Source organism: Oncorhynchus mykiss, chromosome 8 (genome assembly GCF_013265735.2).
Source record: "Oncorhynchus mykiss isolate Arlee chromosome 8, USDA_OmykA_1.1, whole genome shotgun sequence".
Lineage (NCBI taxonomy): Eukaryota > Metazoa > Chordata > Actinopteri > Salmoniformes > Salmonidae > Oncorhynchus > Oncorhynchus mykiss.
The window spans coordinates 31047496-31072245 of NC_048572.1; the positions used below are offsets into that span (position 1 = coordinate 31047496).

At 42.1% G+C, this 24750-nt stretch overlaps 2 protein-coding genes and 1 non-coding gene across 3 annotated transcripts in view; 1 reads left to right on the top strand and 2 right to left on the bottom strand.

Moving 5' to 3' along the window:
* Nucleotides 1–14: 14 nt before the first annotated feature.
* Nucleotides 15–4227, bottom strand: LOC110529775 (ribosomal oxygenase 1). Its single transcript, XM_021612296.2, has 15 exons — nt 4068–4227; nt 3647–3778; nt 3276–3415; nt 3081–3180; nt 2881–2994; nt 2610–2716; nt 2313–2420; nt 2144–2178; nt 1853–2031; nt 1530–1634; nt 1151–1292; nt 875–995; nt 688–787; nt 495–581; nt 15–326 (listed from the first exon to the last, which is right to left on the bottom strand). Exons 1-15 carry the CDS (start codon nt 4152–4154, stop codon nt 258–260), a joined length of 1626 nt encoding a protein of 541 aa, XP_021467971.2. The 5' UTR covers nt 4155–4227; the 3' UTR covers nt 15–257.
* Nucleotides 4228–7714: 3487 nt separating this feature from the next.
* Nucleotides 7715–24750, top strand: part of LOC110529776 (exostosin-like 3) — a 42754-nt gene continuing 25718 nt past the window's right edge. Inside the window, exon 1 of the mRNA XM_036985275.1 lies at nt 7715–7959. The gene's annotated coding sequence lies outside the window, so the exon portion shown is untranslated. The remainder of the gene's footprint in view (nt 7960–24750) is intronic.
* Nucleotides 22848–22922, bottom strand: trnaa-ugc. Its single transcript has one exon. It is a non-coding gene; the product is annotated as a tRNA-Ala (tRNA).

Consider the following 24750-nt stretch of genomic DNA (forward strand, 5'->3'; position numbering starts at 1 on the left):
ACACAAACAAGGAGTGTTTTACACCAATATGCAAGTAAGTTTAATTCAATACTTACTGAACAAGGGTAACATTGTAAAATAGCTATTTCAGCTCTATTACTAACAGTTTTTGAAGATTTTAGATGAATTTGTTGTAGAGGGCAATGCTGATGGACTACTGAGTTAATGACCGCTGTCCTAAAAATCTGAACAATTCTACCTACACATAATAGTGAAGTGAATGATGCTGGCATGGCAGACATTTATTTTGAAACTCTTCAGGATTGCTGCAGAGGTTCTGCAGTGTGAATAAGCCCTCTCTTAAACAGCAGCTCAGCCAAGGACACCTGGAAGAGCAGGGAATTACATCTTTAAGAAAACTGCAGTGCAGAGACCAACACTGTATATCATCAAGGCTTGACCATGCACTACAGATATGCATATGTGGTTAGACTTTATGCAGAAGAAAGCATACATGTTTTAGCAATGTTGCATAACATGTTGAGGAAACACACCTTGTCCTCAGCCAACTTGCATGGCAAGCTGCCCACTGTCACAAACTTTGGATATGCATGGATCAGAAACTCCATGGCATCTGTGTGCTGAAAGAGTTACATCATAAAGGTCATCACTGCAGTGCACCATATCAGACAGGCACACGTCACTGCTATATTAGCAAGGCAATTACAGAGACCCAAACATTCATACCTCTGCTTTTATTTCAACACTCTTGGGCTCCTCCTTGTGGTAGACTCTGGAGTTGTCGGCAGTGTAGTAAAGCCAAACTGCTTCTCCATCACTGCATAACCTGCAGGGGCACAAAGGAAAGTCATGGTCTTTTCTGGAAAGGTCAACCCTTTATAGCCATGCTTTTGTGTTTAATGCTGAGAGCTACCTGGCGATTCCAGAACGGACGAGTCTGACTCTGATCTGGCCTCTGATGGCCACACCCATGTCCACCGGCTCTCCATTCTCCCACCTGGAAGGAGCTCCCTGGACACTGCTGGCCCTTTCCTCTGTGGATAATCATCAGAATAATTTAAACTGGCAGAGTAAATATTTACATTGAGTCATTTAGCAACTATTATACACAGTGACTTACAATAAGTGGTTTCAACTGAAGGTAAAAACAACCACCTATCACAATTTCAAGTAAAACCTTATGTGGTACCTGCGGTGAGCATCGGGGGAAGACAGTCATGGAGATAGCCCCTAGCTTTCTGATCCACAGCAGCATCCACAGGGGCAAAGGTTGATAGCTTCTTCATCAGACCCTCTATTCTGGATAGGAACTGGGCCCTGCGTGGATCCTCCTATACGTGCACAGGTAGATTGAGGGCCGTTACGAGGGTGCAACGTTACAGTATGTTCCGGTATAAATATATTTTGCAGAACAGATGTTCTTTGCAATGGGGCATAGGCGTCAGCTCTGTAGCGTTTCTATCTTCAAACGTGTCACCCTTCTAAACACACCCCTGCTGAGGGTGGGTGCTTCAAGGTTGATTGTACATTGGAAACCAGGCACAGATAAATGGTGGCATCTGAAGTACCTTGTCTGAGTTCTGCACCCCCATGTACGTCAGGTAATCCACAGGCAGGCCTCCTCTGAAGTCCACATCCTCCTCCATGGCCATCTCTAGGGCTGCTGGGACCACCTGTCAAAGAGATCATGTTCTACATCATACACAATACAAGCCTATACTTACAAGTAAATGCATTTTTTTGTATGGACATGCCATATTGTATATCCTGCAATATTTTCAGTTGTTTTCTTACTCAAAGTGTAAATGTATTTATTGATACAAAATTAGACAAAGAACTGGACAATGTCCCATACAAGGAATGCATAGGATTAAGCAGGTTAATAACAAACCTTTGCCAGTAAGTTTCCCCAACTGTTCCTCTGGTAAGATGAGACAGTGATGTGGAGGGAGTGAGCATCCGACAGGCAGTCCCCCTGGTGGATGAATCCTCGGGGGAAGTAGAGGAGGTCCCCAGCCTCCAGGACTGCCTCCAGGATGGGCTTCCCGATCTCTGAGTGGCTAAAGTTAGCTGGAGGAGGAATACCAAGCCATCTGTAAGGATTGAGCCTGAGGTACCGGGGAGTGATCTGTCATGCTTATTGTCTATTCATAGGCACAACAGTGGACAAAAGATTACTTACGACTGGAAACGACAGGCAAGACCTCATTTTCTGACCTGAAAAGTGACAGGAAACACACATCCCACAAAATATATTTGTTTCTCAGCAGAGTTTACTGACATGAATCAAGTTCAAAATGGGTTGATGGTGCTGATCACCTTTTTGGAAATTGTACTGAGAAACTAGTCACCTGGGGTTGTAAACTCTCCAGTGCTTCTTCCCTTCCAGCTGAACCACAAAGGCCTCAATATCATCGTAATGTGGAGCAAAGCCCTGTGTTCCTGGAGGTGTCAAATACCTGGGGACGCAAAATACATTTTTACTAAAATGTCATGAGGAAGTGCATCAGCATGCGGTAAGAATACAACAGAATAGTTTGTCCTCCCAGGAGGAAATGATGTTCACTGTCCCATACATGTTCAATAACTTTCAATGTTGTGTGAGAGCATCTCACTGGTCAGATAGATTGTCAGAGAGGGTGACTCACATGTTGGCTCCTGCCATGCTGCCAAAGTGCTCCTGGAGGATGGACAGCACATTCCACACAGTGGAGGAGAAGGCCTGGGGGTTAAGCATACGCAGCGAGCAACCACTCTGGACAACATGGAAGACAACAGGTTGGGTTTCAATATTATGTTGAGGTACTAAGGACTTCTAACTAAAACATGTTACACGGCCATTGGTATGATCTAACCAACACTTGCTCACACTTTGTAAATGAAACTTGACAATCAGTAGACTTTCACTTGACTTTTTACCTCATAGAAGTCCCATACAGTGAATGGGAGAGCCCTCCCTGGAGGATTGTGTGTCTCTCTTTTGCCGTTTCTGTAGCTGGTGACATCCAGGTTCACCCCATACTGAACGTCATCCTGAAAATATCAATAGGAAAAACCTTATTTGAGCAACAAAAATGACACTAAACACAGAAGATGTGTAGCTAGTCGTGACACCTTACCCGTCTTAAAATGCGATCAAACTCTGCTGTGGAGAACAGTCCCGTATAATAGTCTGGATTCTGACGTTTGATCAAAACTGGCTTCTTTTCCCATGCATCTCTATAAGATCAAGGAAGTCAATAGTTAACAAAGGATATCTTCCTGTGCAATCGACTACAAAACTGTACTGTGAAAAGCTACACTGACATCATTACCTGAAGAAACTCTTGGAGGGAATTGGGTGGATGAGCCACTGGAAAAGTTTGCTGGCTCTCACCCTGCTGTTGCTGACTTTAGCCAGGTCACTCAGCAGAGCATCTAGTGCCACTCCGCTAATCTCTCCACACTGTACCCCCTGCATGCAACCAGACAATCAGCATGTTTAAGGGGTTCAGTTTGACCAGCGAGGCACAGAATAGCTTATATTGATCACAATCAGTTGAGCTATTTGGGATGCAAAGTGATTGTAGAGCAGCGATTCTGCTCGGTCTGAATACAATGTAGTTTATCTCAAACACATACAATGACTGAAACACCCAGGGAACCACAGTCAAACAATTACATAGGCTATATGCCCCAAACTAACCTCTGCCAGTCTCTCCACCTTCTCCTCTGTCTGTGCCGCTTTTATGACCTGCTTGCCCATCTGTTTCCTTTTGGTCTTTTTGATGGATTTGTGGGTCTGGATACCATTTTCCTTCTGCTTCTTTGCTGTAATCTACCAAAGCATCCAGTAGGCAGAGGCAGTCAGGCATGAAATGGTATTAGGCAATCAACAGTTAATTGCTCAGATGCATATTACAATAGTATATTAAACAGATGTTTCTTACTTATATACACATTATGGAAGAAGCCAACTTCAAATTACATAAATTTGCTAGCTACTTCAGTTGTTGTCAACACAGTTTACGTTTGCCGGCAAAATAGGACACTGTAAAAAAAAAAACATAGCCTATCTGAAACTGGAAGCGAGCAAACACCCGTAGTAATAACTTAACCCAAAGTACCTTCACAGATGATGTTTTGACTTCAGGAGTCGATGCTAATAGCGCATTTTGGTACAATTCAAAAGCTGACACATGTTTCTTGTCCATGTTGTCGAATATTTTCTCATTCCTGACGTCATCAATAGTGCGACAACATGGATATTCTTACGGTTATTTTATCGCTACATTCTCTATCGCATCTAGATTAAAACTGAACGTTTCTACACGTGAAATCTTATGTTTATATGACTCTGTGATAAAGGCAGAAAAGATTCCTGTAAACGACTGTGTTAAATATTTAGGAAAAAAACACTTAGACAACATATGAATGCCACTCCTAAAATTAATAAAACCAATAATATTTTTTATAATTACAAAGGTATCTGTCTATACTTGGGAGAGTGCTTCTGTCCAAGGCAGAGGGACTGTCTCGCTTTGTGTACCCCTCATTATCTTTATTAGTAAATCCCTCTACCTCTAAAGAGATCAACAAGACCTTTCTTGACTTCATCTACAAAAAAATAAATCTCACATACTAAAAAGTCAGTCCTCTCAAATTAAAGAGCTGAAGGAGGTCTGGAAGTATTGCATTTTGTTGACATAAATAACACTTTCAAGATCAATTGGTTGAAAAGTTGTTTGGTCAATACAAAATCAATTTGGTATTTCATTCCAAACAATAAGTTGGAGGTTTTCAATTTTTACTGAAATGTAATTATATTCCACTAAATTGGCTAGGTTTCACCAACAAGCATTAATGTCCTGGAAAATATGTTTCTGCATGATTCTTCCATTCATAAAGCTATTTGTGGAATATTTCACACATATCTGTAAGGAATAAGTCATCATTCTACCCTAGCTGGCGTGAGAGGAATATTTACTTTGTTTTTGATGTTTTCGACAACAGGGGTAATATTCTTGCATATGAGGAATTTATAACATTGAATGAGTGTCCAATTCCTTTCAGAGAGTTTATTTCTGTGATCAAAGCCATTCCCAGAGGTCTACCTACACTAATGAAAACTCATCTTAGCTTTGGTGATGATCACAGAGTTTATCCAGATCTCAGTTTGGAAGGCATTGGCTTACTTGAGAAATCTTGTTGTAATAAATACATAAGACAAATTTCCCATTCACGGAACCAACTTACGCCTAGAGGAAACATTTTCTGGAACATGCTTATTCCTGACATTGTCTTGGTTGATTCCTTACAAATATTGTATACCAAACAAATTTAAGGAAGTGCACTTTAAAATTCTACACAAGATTCTATGTCGTCCAAATTTGTGGCTATTGATGATGTCTGCATTTTCTGCAAAGAAGATGGTAAAAATCTGACTCACTTGTTCTATGAATGTAAATCTGTGATAATCAATCAAATGTATTTATAAAGCCCTTCTCACATAAACTGATGTCACAAAATGCTGTACAGAAACCCAGCCTAAAACCCCAAACAGCAAGCAATGCAGGTGTAGAAGCACAGTGGCTAGGATAAACTCCCTAGAAAGGCCAGAACCTAGGAAGAAACCTAGAGAGGAACCAGGCTATGAGGGGTGGCCAGGACTCTTCTGGCTGTGCCGGGTGGAGATTATAACAGAACATGGCCAAGATGTTCAAATGTTCATAGATGACCAGCAGGGTCAAATAATAATAATGACAGTGGTTGTCGAGGGTGCAACCGGTCAGCACCTCAGGAGTAAATGTCAGTTGGCTTTTCATAGCCGATTTTTCAGAGTATCTCTACCGCTCGTGCTGTCTCTAGAGAGTTGAAAACAGTGTGTCTGGTGAACAGGTCCGGTTTCCATAGCCACAGGCAGAACAGTTGAACCTGGAGCAGCAGCATGACCAGATGGACTGGGGACAGCAAGGCGTCATCAAGCCAGGTAGTCCTGAGGCATGGTCCTAGGGCTCAGGTCCTCCGAGAGAAAGAAAGAAAGAAAGAAAGAAAGAAAGAAAGAAAGAAAGAAAGAAAGAAAGAAAGAAAGAAAGAGAGAAAACGAGAGAGCATACTTAAATTCACACAGGACACCGGATAAGACAGGATAAATACTCCAGATATAACAGACTGACCCTAGCCCACCAACACATAAACTGGGAAAACCTAACAGAATACTTATTTACCTTTTTGAACACTATCAAAGTTTTTGACATGAAGGATATAATATGTTACTTTTGCAATGATTGAAGACCATTGAAATTATTGTGAATTATTACATTTTTTGCCAAATACTTTAGACACAAACAAAAATTCCAGAATTCTATAACAAAATTACAAATATTTTTGATTGAATTTAATGATCTTGTTGAGACATTATACCTAGTGAATAAGAAAAATAATAACATCTTCCTGAATCATTATAATGAGATTTCTTCTGAATGAATGCAATTGCACTAGACTTGTTGTTCTTTAAAAAAAAAAAATTGTATATATTAAATGTTTTGTATGTATTTAGTATTTTCTTGTTTATAACTGTGTTTTGTTTTGTTAGATATGTTTGGTGTAGCGATGTAAGTTGTTTTGTATTACGAATAAACAAATAACAAATAAAATAATAATAATAATAATTATTATTATTAGGGATTTTTATTTGTAAATCAGCTAACTACAAGCTAGATAAAGAACTTTATCGCCCTCTACTGTGCAGGCTGTTAGATGCAGCAATCTCTTTTGTCATACTCCGAGTGCTTTTACCAACGATGTATGTAAACCCTGGGCTATGTATTGGTCATATTGCCCCTCCCTGGAAGGAGCAGTCCATAGAAATGAATGGAGTTAGACAGTATTTCAAATGAATGTTTCAAGGACACAATTACATGTATTTAAGTTGTGAGGACAGCAATATTAGCGCTCTAAAAAAAGTTTTTTCAATGTTTGAATTTGTAATCGTTTATGTCTAGCTCACATGCCATAATTTGAAAGTATGCATTAAGGTATCTGTAATATAATAAACCTGTCAAATTAGAAATTAATAAATGCATTTGTATAGCTTCCGAAATACGTTTTTACACTTGAGGAGGAATACCAAGATGGCTGCGCGGTGGCTTCAATACAGAATAAACGTGTCAAATTATAAATTGTCATCCAGAGTTTGTACACATCGTTAGTTTGTACCAAAGGTTATGACAACTAACACCCTTTAATCTGTGTTTGTACGGTGTAGGCTACTTTTAAAGCCTTTACATAGTGCTTACTTTATTAATGCTGCTCTAGATTTAATTACATATGAAGAAGCATGGAAAATAAGTAAATCAACTTAATGTATGATTTTCCTTTGCTCAAAAGAGGTGTATGCATGGTCTACAAGCAGAGCAGTTTTAATACCTCTCACTTTGTAACATGATAGATGTGCTTTTATGAGCAGCTGGCTGCCTCCCTCAATACTTGCTAAGCCTAATGCCATTATAGTTTAGGGTTTGGAGAGGGTTTTTAACAGTACCTCCCGCCCTGTGCCATCGGTAAAAACTAGTCAAGACCTTTTGTCAGAGGCTGTCGTGCTTAATATGCCCCTGCTACATACCCCTTAGTTTACATAATGTATCTGTTTAAATGACGAAATCGACTGTTTGTGGATGTATTGTTTTATTTAGCTTGCACAGTACATCATGTGGGCATACTCCGTACAACCACAACGTTTATGGCCACAAGGTGTAGCACTTCACCGCTACAGTTTGTCCAATGTTCAGCAACTCCCAGTCCCAGAATGCTTCAGTATGCTTGCCTAGCCTTCTCCAACAATGCAGCTCAATGTAAAATTGATCGTGCACACAGGGGGATCTAGATCTAGCTAGCTACGCGTACATGGTTACATTAAACACCGAGCATGCCATTTTGTTATCACCTTGCATAACGTGACATATATTTTGAAGCCTTTTGAAGGTTTTTATTTGGAGACATTTCGGAGCTTCATACCGGGTGAGTAGCAAGCTAACTACCTAGCTAAACTAACATTCGTCCGCTAGCAAGTAAATGCCTGTTGTGGATAGCTGGTTTATTGTTCAGATGAGACATGGTCCCCCCTTTTGCCTTTTCTCCAATCCCCTTATCTTGTTGTGCCGAGACGTCTATTACTCTTAACTATTCTGTGATGAACTTAGCCATGTCGTCTCGAGTATTATGCTATTAAAAGCCAGCGTTGTGTTTGTGTGTCGGTCGTTCTTAGTCCTTAGTCCTTTGCTTTGATCTCTCCCCTCTGACCGACACGACACACACATCAACCCAGCAGTAAGTCATTAGCTAACTAGCGATACTTTTTTTTATTTCGTTTTATTTGACTAGGCAAGTCAGTTAAGAACAAATTCGTATGTACAATGACGGCCTACACCGGCCAAACCCGGACGACGCTGGGCCAATTGTGCGCTGTCCTATGGGACTCCCAATCACGGCCGGTTGTGATACAGCCTGAATTCGAACCAGGGTGTCTAGACCTTAGCCTTAGACCGCTGCGCCACTCGGGATCCCATATAGTGTATAGACATTACATGATTAAGGTGACTAGACAGTACTTGGTGTCAGTGTTACAGGCAAGCAAAATGTTGTTTATTGCAGCTAACTAGTAAGCTCGCTGGTTACCTAGTCAATGTAACTAGCTAGTCTTTTCCCCATTTGATTTGCATGCTGCAATGAAGTTGGCTTGCCACAATACTTAGCCAATTCAGTGCCATTGGCATGGAGTGAATCATGGTATGAAGAAGGGTGACACCACACCAACAACAAGGACTTGGGACAAGGATGTTATTATGTTGTTCTGTTACTATAAGCCTCAGTAGAAGTCCCCAGAAAAGCTACTACTTAGTAACAGTGGTACTAAATAGAGGTAATTACAAACCTCAGTTTTCCTTAACATTATAGTTTATTGGATTTCATATGTTAGCTATATTGATATTTTACATGCATGGGTTACCAAGTAGGGTCATTTTGACCCCAATAAGAAACTATTGGAAAAAGAAACAATCATAGCAAATCATCATTAGACATGTAAATAATGTCCTCTGCAATAAAATAACCAAAACAGACTGTTATTTGAGCAAAATTACACTTAATTTGTATATTCTGTAAAAGGGGTGGTACATAAAATGTATATATACTTACATTTATTGACAGTGTTTCATCCATTGATCCTAGGAGAAAATGATAGAGAATATGGCTTAGTTGTCTTTATTTACTTACCCCACAGCTAGCCTTGGCATCGCCGCTATTGAAACAATGGGAGTGGTAGGGCCTATGGCAGGATGCTTCAAAATGCATGCCCAAATCCTGTCACTAAAAACCAAATGTTATGTGGTCCTCTGTTGCTCAGTTTTTAGAGCATCGCGCTAAAAGGATAGTGGGTTGGAGTCCCGGGACCACCCATACTTCAAATGTATGCTCAAATGACTAAGTATCTTTTAGATAAAAGTGTCTGCTAAATGGTGTGTGTGTGTGTGCTCTGTGGCTCTGTCCCATACTGGGTAAGTACATATTCAATGGTAGGCTGTGGAAATGTGGAAAACATCAAGGGGTCTGAATACTTTCCGAAGGCAATGTGTGTGCGTGTAATATACACACACACACACACACACACACACACACACACACACACACACATTGCCTTCGGAAAGTATTCAGACCCCTTGACGTTTTCCACATTTCCACAGCCTACCATTGAATATGTACTTACCCAGTATGCGACAGAGCTAGAGTGTGCAAAGCTGTCATCAAGGCAAAGGGTGGCTATTTGAAGAATATCAAATATAAAACATTTTGATTTGTTAAAACACTTTTTTTGGTTACTATGATTCCATATGTGTTATTTCATGGTTTTGACTATTATTCTGTAATGTAGAAAATAGTACAAATAAAGAAAAACCCTTGAATGAGTAGGTGTTCTAAAACTTATGACCGGTAGAGTATGTATATATAGGTTGTGTGTGTATAGATATATACATACATGCATACAAATGTCCTTGTTTTTGTAAGAAAATCACATTTATTGTCCATTAAAATAACATCAAATTGATCAGAAATACAGTGTAAACATTGTTAATCTTGTAAATGACTGTTGCAGCTAGAAACTGATTTTTTTTTTTTAAATGGAAAATCTACATAGGCGTAGAGTCCCATTATCAGCAACCATCACTCCTGTGTTCCAATGGCACGTTGTGTTAGCTAATCCAAGTTTATCATTTTAGAAGACTAATTGATCATTAGACAATCATTTTGCAATTATGTTAGCACAGCTGAAATCTGTCGTTCTGATAAAGAAGTGAATAAACTGGCCTTGAGTATCTGGAGCATCCTAGTTTGTGGGTTTGATTACAGGCTCAAAATGGCCAGAAATAAATAACTTTCTTCAGAAACTCGTCAATCTATTCTTGTTCTGAGAAATGAAGGCTATTCCATGTGAGAAATTGCCAAGAAACTGAAGATCTCGTACTACGCTGTGTACTCCTCCCTTCACAGAACAGCGCAAACTGGCTCTAACCAGAATAGAAAGAGGAGTGGGAGGCACCGGTGCACAACTGAGCAAGAGGACAAGTAGAGTGTCGAGTTTGAGAAACAGATGCCTCACAATTCCTCAACGGTCAGCTTAATAAAATAGTACCCGCATAACACTAGTCTCAATGTCAACAGTGAAGAGGCGACTCAGGGATGCTGGCATCTAGGCAGAGTTCCTCTGCCCATCCTGATCTTTTATTTTTATTGGCCAGTCTGCAATATGGCTTTTTCTTTGCATCTCTGCCTAGAAGGCCAGCATCCCGGAGTCGCCTCTCCACTGTTGACGTTGAGACTGGTGTTTTGCGGATACTATTTAATGAAGCTATTTAATAACCCCAAGAAGTTCTGGAAAACGATTAAAGACCAGGAGAATAAACCCTCCTCACAGCTACCCATGTCCCTTAATGTTGATGTGGTTGTTACTGACGAGCACATGGCTGAGCTCTTTAATCACCACTTCATTAAGTCAGCATTCCTATTTGACTCTGCCATGCCTCCTTGCCCATCTAACATTTCCTCATCTCCCAGTCCTTCTAATGCGTCTATCCCCGATGCTCTTCAGTCTATCTCCCTGCAGGCGTTCACTGAGTCTGAGGTGCCAAAGGAGCTCCTTACACTTGACCCCAAAAAAGCATCTGGGTCAGATGGTTTAGACCCTTTCTTCTTTAACCTGTTATGGCTGCAATCCCGATACCGGGATCGATATGACAACTACCAGTGAAAACAGATGGCGCCAAAATTCAAACCACAGAAATCTCATAATTACAATTCCTAAAACATACATGTCTTATATCATTTTACATCTATTTTCGTTGTTAATCCCACCAAAGTGTCCGATTTCAAATAGGCTTTTCAGCGAAAGCACTACAAACGATTGTTAGGTCTCCACCAAACCACAATAAGCACAGCCATTTTCCAGCTAAATACAGTGCCTTGCGAAAGTATTCGGCCCCCTTGAACTTTGCGACCTTTTGCCACATTTCAGGCTTCAAACATAAAGATATAAAACTGTATTTTTTTGTGAAGAATCAACAACAAGTGGGACACAATCATGAAGTGGAACGACATTTATTGGATATTTCAAACTTTTTTAACAAATCAAAAACTGAAAAATTGGGCGTGCAAAATTATTCAGCCCCCTTAAGTTAATACTTTGTAGCGCCAACTTTTGCTGCGATTACAGCTGTAAGTCGCTTGGGGTATGTCTCTATCAGTTTTGCACATCGAGAGACTGACATTTTTTCCCATTCCTCCTTGCAAAACAGCTCGAGCTCAGTGAGGTTGGATGGAGAGCATTTGTGAACAGCAGTTTTCAGTTCTTTCCACAGATTCTCGATTGGATTCAGGTCTGGACTTTGATTTGGCCATTCTAACACCTGGATATGTTTATTTTTGAACCATTCCATTGTAGATTTTGCTTTATGTTTTGGATCATTGTCTTGTTGGAAGACAAATCTCCGTCCCAGTCTCAGGTCTTTTGCAGACTCCATCAGGTTTTCTTCCAGAATGGTCCTGTATTTGGCTCCATCCATCTTCCCATAGATTTTAACCATCTTCCCTGTCCCTGCTGAAGAAAAGCAGGCCCAAACCATGATGCTGTCACCACCATGTTTGACAGTGGGGATGGTGTGTTCAGCTGTGTTGCGTTTACGCCAAACATAACGTTTTGCATTGTTGCCAAAAAGTTCAATTTTGGTTTCATCTGACCAGAGCACCTTCTTCCACATGTTTGGTGTGTCTCCCAGGTGGCTTGTGGCAAACTTTAAACAACACTTTTTATGGATATCTTTAAGAAATGTCTTTCTTCTTGCCACTCTTCCATAAAGGCCAGATTTGTGCAATATACGACTGATTGTTGTCCTATGGACAGAGTCTCCCACCTCAGCTGTAGATCTCTGCAGTTCATCCAGAGTGATCATGGGCCTCTTGGCTGCATCTCTGATCAGTCTTCTCCTTGTATGAGCTGAAAGTTTAGAGGGACGGCCAGGTCTTGGTAGATTTGCAGTGGTCTGATACTCCTTCCATTTCAATATTATCGCTTGCACAGTGCTCCTTGGTATGTTTAAAGCTTGGGAAATCTTTTTGTATCCAAATCCGGCTTTAAACTTCTTCACAACAGTATCTCGGACCTGCCTGGTGTGTTCCTTGTTCTTCATGATGCTCTCTGCGCTTTTAACGGACCTCTGAGACTATCACAGTGCAGGTGCATTTATACGGAGACTTGATTACACACAGGTGGATTGTATTTATCATCATTAGTCATTTAGGTCAACATTGGATCATTCAGAGATCCTCACTGAACTTCTGGAGAGAGTTTGCTGCACTGAAAGTAAAGGGGCTGAATAATTTTGCACGCCCAATTTTTCAGTTTTTGATTTGTTAAAAAAGTTTGAAATATCCAATAAATGTCGTTCCACTTCATGATTGTGTCCCACTTGTTGTTGATTCTTCACAAAAAAATACAGTTTTATATCTTTATGTTTGAAGCCTGAAATGTGGCAAAAGGTCGCAAAGTTCAAGGGGGCCGAATACTTTCGCAAGGCACTGTATATCCTTCACAAAAACCAGAAATAAAGATAATTCAAGGTTAGTGATTCATTTTATCTTCATCAGATGACACTCATAGGACTTCATGTTACACAATACATGCATGTTTTGTTTGATAAAGTTCATATTTATATTTTAAAAAAAATCTGAGTTTACATTGGCGCGTTAGATTCACTAGCTCCAAAAACATCAAGTGATTTTGCATAGCCACATCATCCAACAGAAATACTCATCATACATGTAGATGATAATATAGTTATACACATGGAATTATATATGTACCTCTCCTTAATGCAACCGCTGTGTCAGATTTTTAAAAAACTTTACGGAAAAAGAAATGCATGCAATAATCTGAGACGGCGCTCAATTTAAAAACACCACAGCCGCAAAGATGGCGTCAACATGGTGGTATACATATCCAAACGCTAATTCTGGCCAGCGTTATATCGGACAAAAACTTAAAAAAGTGATATTACCAGTCGAAGAAACATTTTAAATTAAGTACAGAATCAATCATTAGGATGTTTTTAACATATAGTTTCAATAAAGTTCCAACTGGAGTACTCCTTTTTGTCTTCGTGAGCAATGGAACGCAAGTGACTACCATGAGGAAAAAATGGGATCCCAAAATGGCTGCTTGATGGACAGCTGATATATTCTGCTCTCATTCACTCCCACAACAACATAGAAGCCTCATTATAATGTCTATTGATGGTTGACATCTAGTGGAACCCCTAGGCAGTGCAACATAATTCATATCTCAAGGGGATTTCATTGGGGACTGGTGAATACATACAAGCTCAGATTTCTGACTTCCTGTTTTGATTTCAACTCAGGATTTTGCCTGCCAATATGAGTTCTGTTATACTCACAGGCATCATTCAACCAGTTTTAGAAACTTCAGAGTGTTTTCTATTCAATATTAATAATAATATGCAAATATTAGCATCTATGACTGAGGAGCAGGCCGTTTGATATGGACACCTTTTCATCCAAGCTACTCAATACTGCCCCTGCAGCCATAAAAAGTTAAGGTTGCAGCCCCTATCATCGCCAACTCTATCTCTGACCTTTTTAACCAGTCTCTCCTCTCTGGGGAAGTTCCCATTGCTTGGAAGGCAGCTGCAGTGCGTCCTTTATTTAAAGGGGGAGATCAAGCTGATCCTAACTGTTATAGGCCAAATTCTACTTTGCCCTGTTTATCAAAAGTGTTGGAAAAACTTGTCAATAATCAACTGACCGGCTTTCTTGAAGTCTATAGTATTCTCTCGGGTACGCAATCTGGTTTCCGCTCAGGTTATGGATAGGACCTTGAAATGCTTCTTACGAAGCCACTCCTTCGTTGCCCGGGCGGTGTGTTTGGGATCATTGTCATGCTGAAAGACCCAGCCACGTTTCATCTTCAATGCCCTTGCTGATGGAAGGAGGTTTTCACTCAAAATCTCACGATACATTCTTTCCTTTACACGAATCAGTCGTCCTGGTTCCTTTGCAGAGAAACAGCCCCAAAGCATGATGTTTCCACCCCCATGCTTCACAGTAGGTATGGTGTTCTTTGGATGCAACTCAGCACTTACCAAAAAGTTATATTTTGGTTTCATCTGACCATGTGACATTCTCCCAATCTTCTTCTGGATCATCCAAATGCTCTCTAGCAAACTTCAGATGGGCTTGGACATGTCCCCCTGCTTAAGCCAGTACATGTCTGGCACTGCAGGATTTGAGTCCCTGGTGGCGTAGTGTGTTACTGATGGTAGGCTTTGTTACTTTGGTCCCAGCTCAGGTCATTCACTAGGTCCCCCCGTGTGGTTCTTGGATTTTTGCTCACCGTTCTTGTGATCATTTTGACCCCACGGGGTGAGATCTTGCGTGGAGCCCCAGATCGAGGGAGATTATCAGTGGTCTTGTATGTCTTCCATTTCCTAATAATTGCTCCCACAGTTGATTTCTTCAAACCAAGCTGCTTACTTATTGCAGATTCAGTCTTCCCAGCCTGGTGCAGGTCTACAATTTTGTTTCTGGTGTCCTTTGACCGCTCTTTGGTCTTGGCCATAGTGGAGTTTGGAGTGTGACTGTTTGAGGTTGTGGACAGGTGTCTTTTATACTGATAACAAGTGGAGGACAGAGGAGCCTCTTAAAGAAGAAGTTACAGGTCTGTGAGAGCCAGAAATCCTGCTTGTTTGTAGGTGACCAAATACTTATTTTCCACCATAATTTGCAAATAAATTCATTAAAATCCTACAATGTGATTTTCTGGAATTTTTTCCCCCTCATTTTGTCTGTCATAGTTGAAGTGTACCTATGATGAAAATTACAGGCCTCTCATCTTTTTAAGTGGGAGAACTTGCACAATTGGTGTCTGACTAAATACTTTTTTCCCCCATTGTACATCAACAACATAGCTCAAGCAGTAGGAAGCTCTCATCCATTTATATGCAGATGATAGTCTTAATCTCAGCTGGCCCCACCTCGGATTTTATGTTAAACGCTCTACAACAAAGCTTTCTTTGTGTCCAACTAGCTTTCTCTGCCCTTAACCTTGCTCTGAACACCTCCAAAACAAAGCTCATGTGGTTTGGTAAGAAGAATGCCGCTCACCTCACCAGTATGATTACTACCTATGAGATTTTAGAGCTTGAGGTCGTCACCTCATGCAAGTACTTGTGAGTATGGCTAGATGGTACACTGTCCTTCTCTCAGCACATATCAAAGCTACAGTCTAAGGTTAAATCTAGACTTGTTTTCATCTATCGTAATCGTTCCTCTTTCACCCCAGCTGCCAAACTAACCCTGATTCAGCTGAACAACCTACCCATGCTAGTCTACGGAGACTTAATTTCATAGATCGGCAGATATGGGTGCTCTTGAGCGGCTAGATGTTCTTTACCATTCGGTCATCAGATTTGCCACCAATGTTCTTTATAGGACTCATCACTGCACTCTATACTCCTCTGTAAACTGGTCCTCCCTGTATACCCGTCGCAAGATTGATGCTTATTTATAAAAACCCTCTTAGGCCTCGCTCCCCCCTATCTGAGATACCTACTGCAGCCCTCATCCTCCACATACAACACCCGTTCTCCCAGTCACATTCTGTTAAAGCTCCCCAAAGCACACACATTCCTGGGTCGCTCCTCTTTTCAGTTCGCTGCAGCTAGCGAACGAGCTGCAAAACTGGACCGTTTTATCTCCATCTCTTCATTCAAAGACTCAATCATGGACACTCTTACTGACAGTTGTGGCTGCTTCGTGTGATTTATTGTTGTCTCTACCTTCTTTCCCCTTGTGCTGTTGTCTGTGCCCAATAATGTTTGTACCATATTTTGTTCTGCTGCCATGTGGTTTTGCTGCCATGTGGTTTTGCTGCCATGTGGTGTTGCTGCCATGCTGTGTTTTCATGTGTTGCTGCCATGCTGTGTTGTCGTCTTAGGTCTTTCTTTATGTAGCGTTGTGATGTGTTATATGTTTTTATTTTATTTTATCCCAGGCCCTGTCCCTGCAGGAGGCCTTTTGTAAATAAGAATTTGTTCTTAAATTACTTGCCTAGTTAACTAAAGGTTAAAAAAACAAAAAAAATAGTAAAACAATTTAAAAGAGAAAATTCTATGTAGCCGAAGATTCTAGGGTCCCCTAGGAAACACTTATTAGCACTTTGGTTCCTGTCACAATAACTCCTCCTGGTATTTTAATTTGTTGTCATGTCAAACAACACTTCAAAGTGCCCACTGATTCCAACAGTTCACCGAAGTGTTGAGCTCTTAATCTTCAAATCGCAATTGCAACATTTGGTTAAAAATGAGGCCCATATCTTCTACTTCTACTTGGCAGTGTGTGAATGAGTGCAGGAAAATGCTGAAAATAATTTTATGTGGAAGTTTCATTGAACAGTAGAAAACAATCAGAATGGAGAAAGACGCAATGAAATCACTGAGAATGTATGTGTTGCCACTCTAGGGTCACGCACTACTCATAAAGTAAATGAAGAATTTTTATTATTCAAAAAGATCAAATACCATTCAAACACCATGTTTCTTTTTTTTTTAATACTGTGATGTGATATTTTGGCCATATCACCCAGCCCTATGTGGCTGCACCTACTTTACTCAGGGATCTTTGACCAAGGCTGATCAAGAAGTGAATAAACAAACCGAGTTCGGGAAACCCTGAGTTGACGATCTATCATTCAGGCCATGTGCTTCATTCATGATGAGAATATTGTTAGCTAGCTAAATTAGAGCTCGTGACTAAAACCAGTGCGGGAAGCGTTTTCCTGCATTGACGTTTTCATTCACCAGCGCATGCCATTTACAGTTGAAATATATAGCCAACACATTTTGAATTCGACAACAGTGTAGTTTACATTGATTTCAGTAAGGAAACATTTTGCGTAATGAACAGCTAGCGTGTGCTAGTACATAATGGGATAACAAGCCAGAGATGGAGAAAATGATTTCTTCACATGACCTTTGACTGTTGTAAAGCGATGTAGTGAATCTACTCAATACAAAGTGGTGACATGATGAACTGCGTGTTACAGGAGTTTGATCTTGTGGAAAGTTTCAGATTGACCTTGAGACATTTTCATTAATTCAGCCGCCTTGTTTATTAGTGTGCTTGTGGTGCTTCAGCCCAAAACACTTCTGCATTCTTATCCACTGCCATCGATCTTTAAGTTGTACTTAAGGTAACTGAACAAGTGTTTCGTATTTACTTGCGTATTTATAGAGGATATAGTTTATTTTTAGTGGTTATCGTGTAAACCACAAATAACGTGATTCAATAATATACATTTTCATATTAAGGAATCATGATTTAGAGTATCAGTTAGTCCGTCAGAGCACAATTTGTGTGGGAAAAAGTATGTTTTTCATTGCACCTCAAAAAAAAATGCAATACAAAAGTATGTGACAGCTGCTCGTTGAACATCTCATTCCAAAATCATGGGCATTAATATGGAGTTGGTCCCCCACTTTGCTGCAATAACAGCCTCCACTCTTCTGGGAAGGCTTTCCACTAGATGTTTGAACATGACTGCGGGGACTTGCTTCCATTCAGCCACAAGCATTAGTGAGGTCGCGCATTTATCTTGGGCGATTTAAGCCTGCCTCGCAATCGGTGTTCCAATTCATCCCAAAGGTGTTGGATGGGGTTGAGGTCAGGGCTCTGTGCAGGCCAGTCAAGTTCTTCCACACTGATCTCGACAAACCATTTCTGTATTGACCTCCCTTTGTGCACTGGGGGCATTGTCATACTGAAACAGGAAAGGGTCTTACCCATGTTGGAAGCACAGAATCTTCTAGAATGTCATTGTATGCTGTAGTGTTAAGATTTCCCTTCACTGAAACTAAGGGGCTTAGCCCAAACCATTATTCCTCCTCCACCAAACTTTACAGTTGGCACTATACATTGGGGCAGGTAGCGTTCTCCTGGCATCTGCCAAACCCACATTCGTTCGTCGGACAGCCAGATGGTGAAGCGTGATTCATCACTCCAGTGAATGCGTTTCCGCTGCTCCAGAGTCCCATGGTGGCGAGCTTTACACCACTCCAGCCGACACTTGGCATTGCGCATGGTGATCTTAGGCTTGTGTACGACTACTTGGCAATGGAAACCCATTTCATGAAGCTCTTGTGGGAGAATGGATGCAGCTGCTCCGTTTGATCCATTGCTCAGGCGTCTATGTGCGTGGGCAATTACTTCATGTTTTTTTTAATGTGCAAGCTATGTCTACTGGTGCCAGTTTAATGACAATAAATTAGCAAATAAGCTAGAGGTGTTGCCTTTTGCGGTGTCTGCTCGACTTTCTCCCGACAGCGCTGAGTGGGTGCAGACGTTTGGCCGTGTTTGTCGATGAATGTTTGTGTTGCAGGGCGGGCTCTAAAGCCTGACTCATCAACATCTGTTTTATTTTCTCTCTCTCTGTCAGAGGGGGAAAGGTATTTATACGGGCCAAGCGCCACTACTGAAGTTCAGTTCATTGCGTTTCAGAGAATATGCAGAGTAGTCCACTGTGTAGGTAGAGAACATGAAGGGATCAGAGGCAGATTAAATCAGCATGGAGAGTAAAGGAATTGCACTGTGATAGAATGTTGGTATGTGAGAGGGAGGGAGGGAGGTGGCAGAATTAATGTGCTCTTGGCAGAGACGGTGGATAGCAGAGGAACACGCATGTTAAATCCTGGCCCCGCTTCACTATCGGGATTACTTAGCTAATCCATCCTCTCCCAAGCTACATTTTTTCCAGAGCCCCGTTTGCCCTCTTTTTTTTTCTCCCCCAGAGGATCCCGATGGCAATCCCACCCCCACACAATGTAAACATATGTGTAGTTAAGATGAAAGCAGTTAAAAATAAATAGCTACCCTAGCACGGGCCAAGGGTAAATATTTGAATGGAAGCCCAGTTAGAGTGGTGGCAGAACATAACGTCCTGTGAATAGGCTGTCAATGAACAGGACGTGGTCTATGTGGGTCCTTTTCAGACCAAATTGATAGTGCCATGGCCCTCTGTTTTCTGGGCTCTTGAAAGCTTTTGGCTAGTTGCTGATGGAATGGTGCTTACTTGTTACTGGAATGGATCAATGGCAGTCTCCAACGCCAGATATTCACTGTTGCTCTTTCATTGACGTCCAAAATGCATACAAGTGAAATGTGGGTCTTTGCCTTGTGAATGTTTCCGTTAACTGTTAAGATTTGGGTGCCGTCTCCATTGTGGCGGTATACCGAAGTAAATCCCCCATGGTAGGGGCTAATCACCCTGGCTCCTCTCCCACAATCCAAGAGAGTCTGGAGAATGGGGTGGGGGGAGGAAGAGGGGGTGGGCTGGGGCTGGCAGCTGTTGGCAGGGCTTACCTCCATCTGTGATGGGCTAAGCTAGCTGCCTGGGCTGGGATAGGGCGAGAGAGGCTCTCAGGAGGCCCAGGAAACCAGGGCTGCCATCGCTGCTATGGCCAGATTACAAGAGGTAGGATTTATTTATTTAGAATTGGCTTGCTGTGTGCAAGTGTTAGGCTAATTCGGCAGATGTTTTTTTTTACACCGCTGTTTCCATTGGGTTGCTTCTAACCTCTGTTAGTCTTGCTTAAAGGGATATTTGGGATTTGGACAATGAGGGCCTTTATCTCCTTCCACAGAGTCGGATGGACGCACGGATACAATTTTTGTCTCTGCATGCAGTTTGAAGGAAGTTGCTAACTAGTGTAATTGCCAACTAGCGTTACCCATAGACCTCCAGTCGGTGCGCTATCTGCTAGTAGATACCCATAGACTGCCAGTCGGGCTAACACTAGTTAGCATTGGCTCACGAAACTACCTCGAACTTCCTTCATACTGGACAAGGAGACATAAAAATGGTATCCACAAGTTCATCTGACTCTGTGGAAGTAGAAAAATCTCGAAGTATCCCTTTAATTTGGTCAGCTGCATGATCAACTTTCTGTGTTCATACATAGAAATGGAGAGTTCTGGCACAAACTCCGCCTTCCCAAAAGGAAACTATAGCACTGTACAGTTCTAAGCTTGAGTCATTATACTGACAATGTTTGGAAGGTAGACTTAATATGCTGTGGCCTTAACATTCAGAGCACCTGTTTTTTTCTGTGTGGTTGCCTGTTTGTTATTGCGCTGCTTGACAGATCCTGTCTGTGCGTTAAACTGGTTTCCATTCTCTGGCTGGCACAAGGTCCTGCTGACTGACTGCAGTGCTGTCTGTCTGTGTGCCATGGATGGACCTGATCTGGCCTGTGCTGCTTCCTCTGCTGCTCTCTACTTCATTTCTCCATTAGCACAGACAGCCAGCGTCTCCTGTTGTGCCCTCTGCCCTGGGGCACTTCACCGCAGCGCCTCGCCTCGGATGGCTGCAACTCGCACCGCTGCGGATGTCAGTCCTGACCAGAGAAAGGGAGAGGCGTGTGCGTGCGTCTGACACTCCAAGAGAAAGCGTCAGCCGCAGGGAATTTGAAATGGAATCAGTCACCGAAGCCAGCCGCCTCCACCCTAGAATACAAAAAGGAACTTGTTTTTTTTTCCCCCCTCAAATTTTTCTCTCACTTCCCTTGAATGACCTGTTGTAATGCTGTGACGCTAAGCCGTCGAAGTGCTTGTGGGGTGTAATGTCTGGCTTCGCGTTGCTGGAGACGATGCTTGATTACAGCCCGGTTGACTAATTAAGGTTGCCCTGCCCTTCAAATACCAAAGCGAGCTCAGCTCATGATTAAATGGGCTCCAATCCATCCTCATCAAGAACTGCGTCAGAGTCCTATGGCCTGTTTGATCTGCAGCATAAAGTGTAAATATGTTTTTTTTTAAAGAGTAGAAATGTACATTGTAGGGGGCATTCAATGACATAAGAAAATTAGCGTTGAGCTTTATAGCCAATACATTTATGCAAAATATTCCCGGTCAGAGAATAAGTGAGTGAGAGAAGGCTGTGATTGGAAAGACCCGGGAAAGAGAAGTAATGCATTTCAATTGGAGCCCTTGGTCATTCTCAGGCCTTGAATCTCCTCCCAGTGGATTTACAGCCGTTATCAGGAGGGGCCCCACTACCCCATCTGAATCAGATGTTTCCCATAATTCAAAATGATTTTAATGTAGCTACCTGCAAAGGCTAACTGGGAATAAAGCAAGGAGCTTTAAAATGAGGTGTTTTTCAGTTTGTTCGTGTCATAAGTATTTTAGGGAAATGGGCTTGAAAGGTTCTCTCTCTGTTTTTCTGGTCAGTGCTTCTGCATTTACGGTTTCACCTCGCTCGCTCGCGCACATGCTTGTAATGTATTGCTGGCAGACCTTTTTGATGCTGTATTTCATTCATAACAATAGATGTTTGATCTGCTGCTCCATAACGCTGTCCGTGTACAGAACCGGACTTCGACATGTAGGCTAGTCTAGTGGCTACTAACTTAATTGCACCCCACTCCCTCCTCTATCTAGCCAAATTAGGCTGGCACATAGGATTTAACGAGTACCACGATGCCTTTGCCTGTAATTTGATTGCGGTAACGAAAGGGTCAAACGGCAATCACTCACAGCCGTTTAGTTTGTAATTCCCCTGTGAAGGTGGATTCTCATCCTGGCATTGCGTCACACGGACCATGCGTCACCTACTTTTCTAATACCAGGCATATACTGCACGGCTTTCAAAATCCTGACAACGCTGAGCCGCTCACATTAAATGACTGTCTTTTTTTTTTTTGTCTTGCCAACGTAGTGGTGCGCAGACTAAACGGTGTGGCACGGACGGACGGGCCGGGGGGGGGGGGGGGGGGGGGGGTCACACTCCAGGTTCTTCACTTGGTCGTATGAGGATTCTATCTCGAAAACGAAACCCAATATATGTTTTTGTTTGTCACGAGACAGACCGTGCCAAACAAAGATGGAGCTTGACAGTGAAATAGCTGGCCACACTTTGTGTGCGCACTGATTTTCATTGAGAAACCCAGTTGTTGGGGAGACGCGGGCAGCCTGTTCTGCAGAGGGAGTTCAAGGTAAATAAAGCCCAATCAAAATAGGTAGCTAGCCTACACATTTTCTTTTTGTTAAATAGTTACTTGGCTGGACAGAGTCTTTCTCGACATGTTAAATGATGCCTCATGGCTTTTGCTTCTGTTCTTGTCCACATGTCAATAGGACTACACTCAAACAACTGCTCTTTAAAGTCTCTCATATTTGGAGAGCTGGCTTGGAGGCACCCAGGCCCATCTGTCAGTGGAACACGGTATGCACCATTTTTAGAAACATTTTAGTCATTTAGCAGACAATCTTATCCAGAGCGACTTACGTACTGGCCCCCCCGTGGGAATTGAACCCACAACCCTGGCGTTGCAAGCACCATGCTCTACCAGCTGAGCCACACAACCTATTCCTGCACACACAGTGGTGGAGAGCATTCCAATTACCAATGTATGCGCACCGCTACAGACACGGTCTGATCACAATCCAGCTCATTGTTAGTTATTGGTGCTGAGTTATCTGCTTTTAATGACGAGTCCTAGAATAAGGTTCTCTGTCTCTCTCTTCCTCTCTGTGGGTCCACTGTAACTCAGCTAGAGACAGGCCCTCAGGGCAGTCAGCTGGCTGCAGATGAGGCATGAGCCATGGCTGAAACAGCTGCTGCTCTCCACTCCCTCCCACAGCCCTGTCACCTTGCTCCAAAGCTGCCTTCCTCCTCTCCCTCATTCTTCTTCTCCTCAGAGAATACTCCCCTTGCCGTGAAGTTAGTGATTTCAGTTGGTAGTTTACTGAAGCACAAAGGGAGGGACCCTATTAGGAAATCAGACATGCGCAGGCACAGTTGGAGCATTTCTCAGATACCGTTCTCACTCCGTACTCGCTTAGTGCTCACACAGTGGCTGCGTCCCAAACGGTACCCTGTTCACTGTATAGCGCACAACCCGGTCAAAAGTGATGCACGATGTAGGGGTAGGGTGCTATTTGGGACGCAAGACAGTGTCATCTGCTGGGATCATCTGTTCAATAGCAGAGCACCTCCAGAGGCCTGTGCCAGTTGCTGCCTCAGCAAGCAGCAAACTCAGACATTCGGTGCAAAAGTCTGTGTATTCTGATTCTGGATCCCTAAGTCCCTCGTGCTGTTCATGACTGGCGGATATATCTGCTCAACAATGATGCCCCCTCGAGTTATACTGAGGCCCCCTGTCCTCAATGGTCAGCAAGCTTTAACCATGTCCTCTAAAGTCTGCTTTGTGTAAATTCAAATAAAAATCCATCCAAAACCACTAATTCCTTTAATTTACAGTGTTAAATAACTCTGAGAACCATATTTTTTTGTGAACAAATGTTGTATTTTGGCATAACTCAAACATGACATGAACCAGGGAATCGATAGAACATCACTCAGATGTAGAAAAACAATATAACATTCAAAATGTATGGACCTTTCCATTTAAGACCTATATAATAAGTTGTGCGTTGCGGAACTATAGGCTACTTTACAACACAGATGCAAGAACTAAAGAATAACAGAAAAATCGAGGCGTCAGAATGAGATCTCTGTACCCATCTGGAGGAGTGCACACACAGTACACTGGGCCCTATTAAAAATACAGGCTGTGTGATCTCTCCCTCTGTCTGCCCCCGGATCTCTCTCTCACTGTCTGTCTGTCTCGCTCTCTGTCAAATTCACATTAAAAAATAACTTTGCAGCCAGGCAGGCCTCAGGTCTGTGCAGTTTTTTTTTTCTCCCATTGGTGTTGCATAAACTTTTTCATTACTCACACTGACAACCGCAGACGAACTACAAAATCTCTCTTCCTGCCATCCCCAAATCTAGTTGAGACAATGCCCCCGGTCTATTTGAGTCCACTCACTTCTAATCTCTCTCTCTCTCGCGCTCTCTCTTTGGATGTGGCTGACTGACAGTTTTGTCTCTGCCATCCTTCTCTCTTAGGGCTGAATAGTATTACGTATTTTACGATATACCGGTATTGATGCACTGACCAGTTTGGGTTTTTACTTTAACTTCTATAACGGTTTTTAAATGTTTGGTTTGTTAAATGTTATCCGCCGTGTAATGTCCATTTTTATAGTTCGCTTTAGTCATCGTTCTCCGCTCTCTCTCTCTCTCTCCATGCTGCTTTCCACACAGACCCTGCCCCGCCCCCTGTCACTCAAGTAGCGCGTTTGTCGTTCCTCGACCACAACATTTTCATTCAGTCCCTGCATGGTCAA

What these genes read in the sequence shown, in the direction of transcription:
- LOC110529775 (XM_021612296.2), bottom strand. Translation starts at nt 4,154, where the DNA reads ATGGACAAGAAACATGTGTCAGCTTTTGAATTGTACCAAAATGCGCTA. An exon ending in TTGATCGCATTTTAAGACGG is followed by an intron (nt 2,995 to 3,080) that starts GTAAGGTGTCAC and finishes TGATATTTTCAG; the next exon opens with GATGACGTTCAGTATGGGGT. An exon ending in TGGAGAGTTTACAACCCCAG is followed by an intron (nt 2,179 to 2,312) that starts GTGACTAGTTTC and finishes GTCACTTTTCAG; the next exon opens with GTCAGAAAATGAGGTCTTGC.